The sequence below is a fragment of the Dermacentor andersoni genome, chromosome 3 (genome assembly GCF_023375885.2).
Source record: "Dermacentor andersoni chromosome 3, qqDerAnde1_hic_scaffold, whole genome shotgun sequence".
Classification (NCBI taxonomy): Eukaryota; Metazoa; Arthropoda; class Arachnida; order Ixodida; family Ixodidae; genus Dermacentor; species Dermacentor andersoni.
In genome coordinates, this window is record NC_092816.1 from 78,801,435 (window position 1) to 78,814,580 (window position 13,146).

The window sequence follows — 13,146 nt, forward strand, 5'->3', positions numbered from 1 at the left end:
GCAACGGAAAGTTAAAAATGCCGACAGAACGGATCCTCAGCAAAGAAGAGTTGGCAGAGCGATATTGTATACGTGCTTAAAGGGCTCGATAACGTTATCTTGCTGCGCAAAAAGCTTTATTATATGCAAATAAATCCATGCTCTGCGGCTGGTAAGAGTAGCCAGTGCCTGAGCGATCAGCGGGCAGTAATTGTCCATTATTTCGGAACGGGCAGTCTCCAGTTGTTGAGAAAATCATTCAGTTTTGTTCGGCATATTAATACATTTTCAACGCATACAGGTCATTTTGACGCGGTGAATTTTCGCTGTTTTTCTGACGTCGCGTGACAGACAGGCGAAGTGGGCGCAGCCCGACAACTTTTGACCAACAGCAGAAGGCTAGTGGCAAAGAAACGTCGCATCAGAAATAGTACTTTTTTTTGTTCGGCATGATCATGCATGATCAGCGTGTAGACTTCATATCAGATGGAAAGCTATCGCGGTTTTCGTGACGTCACGCGACAGACAGGCGAAATTGGGGGTGGCCGGAAAGTTTTGTGACCAATCGTGAAGAGTAGATTGGTGCACTAGAATAGAAACAGTTTGCAATAGCTTTACGCTATAGCGTCCCAGAGCATAAACGCGTAGTATGGCCGAGATAGATTACATGCTGAATGTCGAAAGGTAGAACAGGAGCATAAAAAAGGGCTGGATTCAACAATACGAGAACCGGAGGCACGCCTCACGTCAGCCAGTGGCACAGAAAATGCGTGGTTGCAACATAGAGGGTGGGCGAAAGTGTACACACGATATGACTTGCAAAGAACAGCCGCGTGGCTTACATTATTGAATGTGCCACCGTCGAATATAGTAGAAGAAAGGCGCTCACAACCGTCCTCAGAGGCCCCAAACCAGTCTTTGTCAAGTATAACCATTCACGTGCGGTTCAGCTAATTTAGGGGCGTGAGGCATGACTATACAACGCGCTATGGAGCTTGCGTATAGACTGCAAGGACAATGATCGCAGGCAGGCGAGAAGGCCAGGCTTGACAGTCTGCTGTACTGTTACAATTAAAGTATGCTCCTGGGAAGCGGGAACATTTTCCGGAGGTCCGGACTGCGTTCGTGGCGTCCAGAAGCCATTGCAAGGCCAGGCGGTCCCTGGTCGCGCAGGCTTCATAAGAAGCACATTTGACACCCGGGGCATTCCTATTACTCGTCGGATTGGTTGCCACCCATCATTTCAGCATTCTTTTGGCGGCCGCTTGATCCGCGCTGAATTTTGCGGCAATGACACGCTTTTTATACGTGGGTCGAGACGGAAAGCGAACTCGCGCCTATAGAGCGGAGAGCAGTGCAGTAATGAAGGGACGTAAGACCGGACAACTTGGGTGGCAGATTGCTGAGCGTACAAACCAGAGCCCGCATTCACAAAAGACACCTTGCGCTAGAATTGTTGCTAAGAGAAAATTTACCTAAATTCTCACGCCGGACATGCTATTAGTGAGGGCAGCAGGCCGAATGGCGAAGAGTGTTGTACATGCTGCCATCTAGTGAAAGCGGGGAGACATTGCCCCCCTTGACTGCAGTTGGTCGGCGATCTGGCAGCGCGTGCTCTTCTTCTTGAGATAGAATACATCTGAGAGACCATTAAACGTGTGCACATGTGACTCCTCGCCTGGTCGTCTCGCTGTTCCTTCCTGGCTGCAACAAAGAGCACTTACAGACGAGAAGCCTTGTGATTTCGGCCCCACATGTGGCAATTGAATCGAGAAGTGGGGACGAACACCCCAGACACGTTCCGGCAACATGCTTTTTCGAAGGAGAAGCGCCTCTCAGAAACGTCCACATACGATTATGGGTTTGCATGAAGTTTGATTCATTTTGTACACTCTGTTGACTTCCATTGTTTATTCATTCACTCTGATCTGACAGGAGGCTACACCGTGCTTGTGCTACCTCGGAGTGCACATATCATGTGCATATAATTTTTATTCATGTAGTGTTGCAAGACGTACACGGCTTGCTCCGTGCACATTGCGCGACGGCGTTCAAGAGCGGTTCGCGTGTAGAGACGTCAGGTATATAGGGGCGATGGCTAGTTCAGAATGGGGAAAATGGCGTTAGCATTTCAAACACAAGAAGAAGCACAAGGAGCTAGTACATGTCCTGCTGGGCTTATAGATGGAACACAAAAATAAAAAAAAGGTCATATAGGGTTGTTGTAGCATAGCTACTCACGTTCGTACGGGGTAGAATACATTGCTCATAGTGATTCTTGAATTTGGTATATTGTTTCCAGTGGTTGACCCTTACGAGCGCCTCTGCAAGGTGAACAAGACTCAAATGAACAGAATGGTAATTTCATGTTTTCGATCTCTTCATAGATGCCATGAACTGTTATGCTAAAAGAAAGGTACAATGAAGTTGAAAATACAGATGAAACGTTAATGCAGTCAAAAAATAAATAACAACGCTAAATTACAATACAGTAACGAATTGACCTTTAAAGTTTCGTTGTGTGGCTGATGTTTTGCAAAAGCAGAGCGCCACGAGAAAAAATAAATAACGCAGATTCCGACATATGGGATGAAAACAACAACAGCAATGACAAGAACAACCACGAAATGTGCAAATACACCAGTGAGACCGCGAGAATGCTGTATGCAATGGAGATGATAATCTGCTAGATAGAAGGGAAAATATAACATGATAGAGCGGTTAACCATAGCATATGCCCGGTTATATATACTGTGCCGGTGGAAGGGTAGATAAGACTACGGTAATTAGAAGGAGGTGACCAAAAACTCGTGGTGAGGCAGCTAGCTACCAACAGTTTCAAGCTGTCACGCATGCATGAAAAAAAAAAATACGGCAGAGCTCATTTTAATGCGATGGTAATGCGATTAGCAGTCAAGCAATGCAATGACACACCGTTTTGAAGAACTCACGTTTATTTAAAATTTATAGTGATTATTCTGAGACTTTCGCTTCCTTTTTTTATGTGTCTTCGCTCGCCTTTTATTCCCTTTACCCCTTTCCCCAGTACAGGGTAGCCGGCCGGTACTTACGCTGGCTAACCTACTTGTTTTTCCTTCCCTTTTATCTCCTCTCTCTCTCCGCTGCGTCGGCTACATGCGAAGTACACTGTCTCTAGTATCGGCCCACTTTGCTATGGCCCTCACTTGCCAAGGTCGGCCATGAGCATGAATGCATGTCGAGTACTGTATAAGCTCAGTGACGGCAACGGAATGACGAAGTAGGAATGACACCGACGGAACGGCAAAGGTGGTATAACGACAACGGTATGACGACAATGGATGACGAAGTTGGAATGACGACTATGGCACGACCGTGATGGCATGACGACGGAGGCGTGACAAATAATGCATGATAGTGACTATATCACGACGACGCATCGACGACGACGACATCACAACGGCGGCATAATCAAGATCGACTGACTGCCGCATGATTGTGGTAAAATGACGAAGAAGGAAAGGCTGTTTATGGAACGACGAAGTCGGTATGACGACAATGGCAGGATAACAATGGGATGACGGCGAATGCGCGACGATGATGGGGGGACGACGACGGCATGGCGAGAACGGAATGGCGAAGTTAGAATGATGATGAAACAATTACGCGGCGCAGCGGTGGAATAGAGGTAGAGCATCCGCCTCGCATGCCAGAGGACCGAGGTTCGAATCCCGGTGCCGCGCAATTTTCCACCGGATTAAAAAAAATCCGAAAAAATCCGCGTGTTCATCGAATTGCATCAATAGGCCTGGAGTGCGGCCTGATCCCGGTGACCCGAACCGGTAATGCATTCCCTCACCAGAGCAGGATTGGCCACCCTGGTCCAGTACTTGGCCACAACCTCCTGTATGAATAAAACACTCAAACCCCGGCCCTCGGTCCCCAGCAGCTGCGAAGCAACTGACCACGGCGGCGGTCAGACCTGTGACGCAGCAGAGGGTGCTAGAATATCTGGGTCCGGACAGGCCACCATTGGAATCTCAACCTGGCAACGTTTAACGCTGGAACGTTATCTAGTGAGGCGAGTCTAGACGTGCTATTGGAGGAATTAGCGGGCAGTAAATGGGATATAATAGGGCTCAGTGAGGTCAGAAGGACAAAAGAAGCATATGCAGTGCTAAAAAGCGGGCACGTCCGGTGCTACCGCGGCTTAGCGGAGAGACGAGAACTAGGAGTCGGATTCCTGATTAATAAGGATATAGCTGGTAACATGCAGGAATTCTATACCATTAACGAGAGGTTGACAGGTTTTGTTGTGGAACTTAATAAGAGGTACAAATCGAAGGTCGTACAGGCCTACGCCCCTACATCCAGTCATGATGACCAGGCAGTCGAGAGCTTCTATGAAGACGTAGAACCGGTGATGGGTAAAGTCAAAACAAAATACACTATACTGAGGGGCGACTTGAATGCCAGGGTAGGCAAGAAGGAGGTTGGAGACAGGTCAGGGGGGGAATATGGGATAGGTTCTAGGAATAGCAGGGGAGAGTTATTAGTAGAGTTTGCAGAACAGAATAATATGCGGATAATGAATACCTTCTTCCGCAAGCGGGATAGCCGAAAGTGGACGCGGAGGAGCCGAAATGGTGATACCAGAAGTGAAATAGACCTCGTACTCTGCTCTAACCCTGGCATCATACAAGACGTGGACGTGCTCGGCAAGCTGCGCTGCAGTGACCATAGGATGGTAAGAACTCGAATTAGCCTAGACTTGAGGTGGGAACGGAAGAAACTGGTACATAAGAAGCCGGTCAATGAGTTAGTGGTAATAGGGAAAATAGAGGAATTCCGGATCAAGCTACAGAACAGATATTCGGCTTTAACTCAGGAGGAGGACCTTAGTGTTGAAGCAATGAACGACACTCTTATGGGCATCATTAAGAAGTGTGCAATAGAAGTCGGTGGTAACTTCGTTAGACAGGATACCAGTAAGCTATAGCAGGAGACGAAAGATCTGATTAAGAAATGCCAATGCATGAAAGCCTCTAACCCTTGAGCTAGAATAGAACTGGCAGAACTTTCGAAGTTAATCAACAAGCGTAAGACAGCTGACATAAGGAAGTATAAAATGGATAGTATTGCACATGCTTTCCGGAACGGAGGAACCCTAAAAGCAGTGAAGAAGAAACTAGGAATAGGCAAGAATAAAATGTATGCGTTAAGAGACAAAGCCGGCAATATCATTATAGATAAGATAGTTCAAGTGGCTGAGGAGTTCTATATAAATTTATGCAATACCAGTGGCACCCACGATGATTATGGAAGAGAGGATAGTCTAGGGGAATTTGACATCCCACAAGTAACGCCGGAAGAAGAAAAGAAAGCCTTGGGAGCTATGCAAAGGGGGAAAGCAGCTGGGGAGGATCAGGTAACAGCAGATTTGTTGAAGGATGGTGGGCAGATTGTTCTAGAAAAACTGGCCACCCTGTTTACGCAATGCCTCATGACCTTGAGCGTATCGCAATCCTGGAAGAACTAACATAATCCTAATCCATAAGAAAGGGGGCGCCAAAGACTTGAAAAATTATAGACCGATCAGCTTACTGTCCGTTGCCTACAAAGTATTTACTAAGCTAATCTCAAATAGAATCAGGAACACCTTAGACTTCTGTAAACCAAAGGACCAGGCAGGGTTGCGTAAAGGCTACTGAACAATTGACCATATTCACACTATCAATCAGGTGATAGAGAAATGTGCGGAATATCATCATCATCATCATCATCATCATCATCATAATCATCATCATCATCATCATCATCATCAGCCTGGTTACGCCTACTGCAGGGCAAAGGCTTCTCCCATACTTTTCCAACTACCCCGGTCATGTAATAACTGTGGCCATGTTGTCCCTGCAAACGTCTTAATGTCATCCGCCCACCTAACTTTCTGCCGCCCCCTACTACGCTTCCCTTCCCTTGGAATCCAGTCCGTAACCCTTAATGACCATCGGTTATCTTCCCTCCTCATTACATGTCCTGCCCATGCCCATTTCTTTTTCTTGATTTCAACTAAGATATCATTAACTCGCGTTTGTTCCCTCACCCAATCTGCTCTTTTATTATCCCTTAACGTTACACCTATTATTCTTCTTTCCATAGTTCGTTGCGTCGTCCTCAATTTAAGTAGAACCCTTTTCGTAAGCGTGCAGGTTTCTGCCCCGTACGTGAGTACTGGTAAGACACAGCTGTTACATACTTTTCTCTTGAGGGATAATGGCAACCTGCTGTTCATGATCTGAGAATGCCTGCCAAGTGCACCCCAGTCCATTCTTATTCTTCTGATTATTTAAGTCTCATGATCTGGATCCGCAGTCACTACCTGTCCTAAGTAGATGTATTCCCTTCCCACTTCCAGTGCCTCGCTACCTATCGTAAACTGCGGTTCTCTTCCTAGACTGCTAAACATTCATTTAGTTTTCTGCAGATTAATTTTTAGACCCACCCTTTGGCTTTGCCTCTCCAGGTCAGTGAGCATGCATTGCAGTTGGTCCCCTGAGTTACTAAGCAAGGCAATATCATCAGCGAATCTCAAGTTACTAAGGTATTCTCCATTGACTCTTATCCCCAATTCTTCCCAATCCAGGTCTCTGAATACCTCCTGTAAACCCGCTGTGAATAGCATCGAAGAGATCGTATCTCCCTGCCTGACGCCTTTCTTTATTGGGATTTTGTTGCTTTCTTTATGGAGGACTATGGTGGCTGTGGAGCCGCTATAACCAACCAGAATATAACCAACCCTTATATATAGTTTTCATTGATTACGAGAAAGCGTTTGATTCAGTCCAAACCTCAGCAGTCATGGAGGCATTACGAAATCAGGGTGTAGACGAGCCGTATGTAAAAATACTGAAAGATATCTATAGCGGCTCCACAGCCACCATAGTCTTCCATAAAGAAAGGAACAAACACCCAATAAAGAAAGGCGTCAGGCAGGGAGATACGATCTCTCCAATGCTATTCACAGCGTTTTTACAGGAGGTATTCAGAAACCTGGATTGGAAAGAATTGGGGATAAATGTTAATGGAGAATACCTTAGTAACTTGCGATTCGCTGATGATATTGCCTTGCTTAGTAACTCAGGGGACCAATTGCAATGCATGCTCACTGACCTGGAGAGGCAAAGCAGAAGAGTGGGGCTGAAAATTAATCTGCAGAAAACTAAAGTAATGTTTAACAGTCTCGGAAGAGAACAGCAGTTTACGATAAGTAGCGAGGCACTGGAAGGTGTAAGGGAATACATCTACTTAGGGCAGGTAATGACCGCGGATCCGGATCATGAGACTGAAATAATCAGAAGAATAACAGTGGGCTGGGGTGCCTTTGGCAGGCATTCTCAGATCATGAACAGCAGGTTGCCATTATCCCTAAAGAGAAAAGCGCATAACAGCTGTGTCTTACCAGTACTCACGTAGGGGCAGAAACCTGGAGGCTTAGGAAAAGGGCTCTACTTAAATTGAGGACGGCGCAACGAGCTATGGAAAGAATGATGGGTGTAACGTTAAGGATAAGAAAAGAGCAGATTGGGTGAGGGAACATACACGAGTTAAAGACATCTTAGTTGAAATGAAGAAAAAGAAATGGGCGCGGGCAGGACATGTAATGAGGAGGGAAGATAACCGATGGTCATTAAGGGTTATCGATTGGATTCCAAGGGAAGGGAAGCGTAGCAGGGGGCGGCAGAAAGTTAGGTGGGCGGATGAGATTAAGAGGTTTGTAGGGACAACATGACCACAATTATCACATGACCGGGGTAGTTGGAGAAGTATGGGAGAGGCCTTTGCCCTGCAGTGGGCGTAACCAGGCTGCTGCTGCTGCTGATGATGAAACAATTACGACGGCAACACAACGACGATATGTGCAAAGAGTACACAAAGACGAATGTACGACAACGCAATGGCGACGATGGTACAACAACGTCATGATGACAATTGGATGACTGCGAGTGCATGATGGCGATGGCGTGACGACCACTTTATCAGAATGGTTGTATGACGACGATTGCGCGACGACGATGGCATGATGACGACATCATGACGCGAGTCAGATGATGAAGCTAGAATGATGGCGATAGAATACCCACGGCGGCATCACGACGATGGTATGAAAACAAATGCATGCCGACGACAGTATGACGACGACTCAACGGCGATGATGGCATCACAACAATACCAGGGCCATGGGATGACGACGAGTGTATGATGACGGTGGTGTGACGACAAGTGCATCACAAACACTGTATGGTGACAATGGTGTGACGGCGATGGCATGACGAGAGTAGGATTGCAGAGCTGGAATGAGGACGATGCAGTGGCCCGATGGCATAATAACCACAAGCACATACCTAGTAGCCCGAGTTGCTTGCCAACTTGGACGACTGGGTCGACGTAGGAGACGCGAAGACAATGCTATGACGAGAGTCAGATGTCTGAGCTGGAATGACGATGGCGGAAAGACTACGCGGCTTCACGAGCACATAGCTAGTAGCCCAAGCTGGTGAACAAATGCCACTGGGTTGGCGCAAGAGGCTGGACGGACGGACGGACGGACGGACAGACAGACAGACAGACAGACAGACAGACAGACAGACAGACAGACAGACAGACAGACAGACAGACAGACAGACAGACGAATGGATGGACGGGCAGACAATGGAGGGAATGCAGACGGGCAAGGACTGCCCGTGCTCTGGGGGCAGTCCTTGCAGTATGCGACTAGCACGCTGGTCTTGAGCGATGTTGGTTTTGTCCTCGGGCTTCGGGCTTGGATCGCGGTTTTACGGGGGCGTTCGGTACATGAACGCACAAGCACCTCCACCAGATCTCACGTGGAGTGACGTATGAAGAACACAGTAGCAATACTGTGAAAGACGAAACTAACCTTTATTTGGCGAACCTGTGCCCACAGAAACAGGCTACGCTTAAAGAACTGCGACAACGGCGAACAAAGTCGGCGATCGTCAAAATCTGATCAGCGGGTCAAGCGCGTCGGCTTTTATAGATCAGTCATCGAATGTTCCAGAGTAATTGCTGGGACCAGCATGCCTTCCACAATGCTCTACGCCATTCGCGTCGCGCATACATGCAATCAGACTACACAAGGTTCGGCGACAACAGACAGCGGATGGAACCATCGATAACATTCCAGAAACTTCCGACACATGCAATCGCGTCCTGTGCTGTGCGATAACATTTGTTAGGCGGTGAAATGTGTCGCCCGATTAAGACAAGTACACGCGTCAATATTATAATTAAAACCATAAACTACGCCCGGCCTGCTGCAATAGTTGGTGAGTGTTGGGCATTATAAATAAAATAAAATATAATTAAAACCATAAACTACGCCCTGCCTTCTGCAATAGATGGTGACAACTGAATTCATCTTGAGTTAATCATGCGGGCACCGAATCGATGAGAAAAATGGCCGCCACACCCTAGGAGATGCCGATATCTATCCCCATCCAAAATGAGTGAAAAACTTGACAACCGTTCCATTCTGTGAAGATGGAATGGCAGCGAAAGCTCAAGACAATCAAAGCTCTCAAACGAAAGGCAAAGTGTTTAACCTCCGCTGTGGGTCGGCCTGCAGATAGTGCAATATCGAGCCGATCCGCCGCGGAGGTGAAGCAGGCGTTAAGCACGTGGACAGATCCCGAAGATAGTGCAACACCGGGCCGACCCCCGGCATAGGTGAAGCAGGCATTAAGAACTACCCATACGTTGGCCGATACCGAAGATATTGCAATACCGGGCCCACCCGCGGCGGAGGTGAAGCAGGCGTTAAGCACTCCCCAGACGTGGATCCATACCGAAGGTAGTGCAATGCCCAGCCGACACGCGGTGGAGGTGAAGCAGGTGTTAAGCACTCCCCATACGTGGGCCCACCCGGATGATGCTGAAGGGCACGTTATAGGTTCCCAAGTCCACAGGGGTATGTGCCATTGATCTTGGACACTTTTTGGACTATCACCAGGATCGGCCCACATGATGAATTTTTCTGTTAACGGACACCGAAAAAAACTACGGAAGTTAGTCATACACTGCTTTCGCTGTAAAAGGCAGCAAAATGTTAACCGCCGAGTAGAATGATTTGTCGGCGCTCTGGGAATGTGTGTGAGGAGTGGGGGCGTGGGGCGGATAGGGGGGGGGGCGAGGGCTGGGCCCCCCGCCCTCCCCCCTGGCTACGTGCCTGCTATAGGCAATTTCTAGCTATATTACCGACATGTTTTTCTTCATCTTGACATTTCCTTTAGTTCATGCGTCAACACACGCTATCACGGCCCGACAATCCTCAAGCTCAATTTTTCTGTACATTTAATTAGAGCAAGAAAAAGTAAATTCCAGGTTGTTCACTTCGGATAAAGGAGTGCCCTGAAGGGCGTTGATGAATGAAAAAAATAAATGAATCTCGGAGTGATGCCAAAAAGTCGCCGTGACTCATCCCGCTCTCGTTGCTGCTCACAGTGGCTACAGCTTTCTATATGTTGAGCTACAGCTAGCATCAACTGCCATTTATGACTTTGGTGAGTTAAAAGTGGGCTTCGACGTACACCTGCGCTAGAGAGACTTTCTGCCAGCGCACTTCAAAACTTTTAACCTTAAACCCACCAGGCATACCATCTGAGTGACTTTTCTGTACTTAGACAATATCATTCGCCTTTTCCGGATTTAGCATCACATTGTCACCGCACCCTTTCTCGCCCTTACCCCGCATCGTCCGCCCAGCCTCACCTCATCCTCACCTCACCACATGAGGATGAGGGCAGATGAGGGTAAGGAATGCCCTCATGAGGGCTCGCTCTCGTGAGGGTACCCACGTGAGGGGTCTGTAGGCAATTGTAATAAAGTATATGGCTTGAAGACTGTAACTTCATTGAAGTCAAACGAACGCAAAAAGGGCCCTCGCTCTGTTCCCTGGCAATTCTTTTCAGCTTAAAGTCGTTCTTGGATGTATCGCGAGCTGTCACGAGCCGAAAAATGACACCTGGAAGGAAACGAGGCTGGACGATGGAAGGTTATGCGCGGTAAGCATTTTTTCGGTCGGACATACGTGGCCTATACTACAGGTGACTGCATTTTTATGATACAAGGCAGCGCTCCATTTACTGTTTTTTTTGCGACTAGCTCCCGCAGCAAAACGGCCAGAACGAGTACTTGAACAGAACTGGAGTTTGCCGCAACGGATCCTGCGTCACCGCAAGTAAGTGTAGATATTAAATTGTACACCTATAAGCAGGGACGAGGCTAACAAGCCTATTTATTCTTCCTTTTTCCTAAATATAGTTAAAGCAACGTCTACATTCCTCACAACTCTTTGTTTCTTAACTGCAATGCCTATGAAATAACAACCCGCCTACGCCCAGGCTATATATGAAAAAAAGAAGGGGGATGCCATGTAGGGTGGGAATCGATGTAAGTGAAGCTTTGTATGCTGTTTGCTTTGAGTCACATTGCAGAAGTGTTAACCGTTAATTGAATTATGGGTCTGTACGTAATTCAACAAATTTCATAATTGTATGCATACATTGTATAAATACATTCGCGGTGTGCATCACGTTCCGCTGCGTACCGAAGACGCTCCCGTTCCGCGCGACGCTTCGTTCGGGCCTGGGTGTCCTCGACGCCGAGAGCACGCTTTGGAGCCATTTTGCTGGCACATGTTTACGCGTGCTCCTCCTGCATACGTGGCCAGCACGCTGTTGAGATGCCAGCTCCAAGCGCTCTCTTCAGGCGATGGACTATTGTAATGTTTGCGCTACCACAGCCCAGCACGCGACTTCCACAGCCCAGCACCTGCATTTTTGTCGCACAACACGTGCCATACGCGCAAACTGCGAAACGCTGCCGCGGCGGCGCCGGCAGGGATGCGCGGCGGCGAGCGTCATCTGGTGGTGTTGCAAGAAGCCCTGAGGCGCGCGCGAGCAGGACCACACCAGCAGCAGCGCTCGGAAAGCCAGGAGAAGAGGTCAGGAAAGCTTAGCCTTAAACAGTATAATCCCCCCTCTCCCATTGAAAGGAAAATAACAAAAAAAGAGGGAAAGAATACTGGCAATTAAACATGCCAAGTATGTCACGAACACAGTACTAGGGCGGATAAACTCTGACACAGCGAATAAAATTGTGTTTGTGAGGCTGCGTGCTGGGGTGGTTCCTACGCCAGCTGTCACTTGTACTTAGAATTGGCCGCACTTCTCCTGGGCGCAACGTGTACGAACACTTCCCTTCATGTGACGGAAGGAGATGCCGGGCACTTACTGTCAACTTGGACAACCGTAAAAATGGAGCACTATACCGTCTCTTTTTGCGAGCAGGGTTCCCCTGCAGTGCCGTGTATTTAGCTATGCTCGTTGGTTACATGATAGCAGATGCCACAAAACGCTCCTTGAACTCATACATAACACATGCGTTACAGCACGTATATAAGGCGCCATTCACCTGGTGGCGCCATGACAGCACGTTCCCAAGTCACGGATACTTATTTCGAACGGCAGCATGCAGAATACCATGGCCTAATTAAACAGCGCGAAAACTACAAGGCAATTTGAGACGACCTGTAGATGGGATGGGCGTCACTGAGCCACGACCGGGGCGTGAATACCTTTATTTTTTCTTGTTTCGTTGTTGAAGATTTAAAGCTAAAAGATTATGCTTACTTGCGAGGTCCATATCTTATACCTTATTGTTTCTCTTAATCGCAACGTAAAAAAATGGATACGATTTGATTTCAGATGTTGCACCCTGGACTCATCCGAATGGTTGTAAAGACGAATCTACGAGGATAAATGGCAAAGTAAGTTATGCTACGCCTACCATAGAAGAGGTTTGCGTGTCTTGTACGTGGTCTTATTCACGTAATTTTTGTAAAAGAAGGTTTCGTTCCATTATGAATTGGCCGTATTCTTTCTCATATGATGCATCAGAAAGGTAGAGTTTACCTGGAAGAACATAAACCATAATATTTGTCTTTCAGAAGCGTTCCTTCGCTACGCCCAGTAATATAAAACTTGCATTTACCTTCTTGCCATATTTTTTTGTACCCGCCATGGTTGCTCAGCGGCTATGGTGTTAGGCTGCTGAGCACGAGGTTGCGGGATCGAATCCCGGCCACGGCGGCCGCATTTCGATGGGGGC

At 47.6% G+C, this 13,146-nt stretch overlaps 1 protein-coding gene across 1 annotated transcript in view; it reads left to right on the forward strand.

The window, feature by feature from the left end:
* LOC126543212 (uncharacterized) overlaps window positions 1-13,146 on the forward strand; it is a 47,165-nt gene that overhangs the window by 9,816 nt on the left and 24,203 nt on the right. The window contains exons 3-6 of the mRNA XM_050190350.2: window positions 2,282-2,337; window positions 10,947-11,039; window positions 11,140-11,215; window positions 12,744-12,805. Coding sequence (XP_050046307.2) covers window positions 2,282-2,337; window positions 10,947-11,039; window positions 11,140-11,215; window positions 12,744-12,805 — 287 coding nt within the window. The remainder of the gene's footprint in view (window positions 1-2,281; window positions 2,338-10,946; window positions 11,040-11,139; window positions 11,216-12,743; window positions 12,806-13,146) is intronic.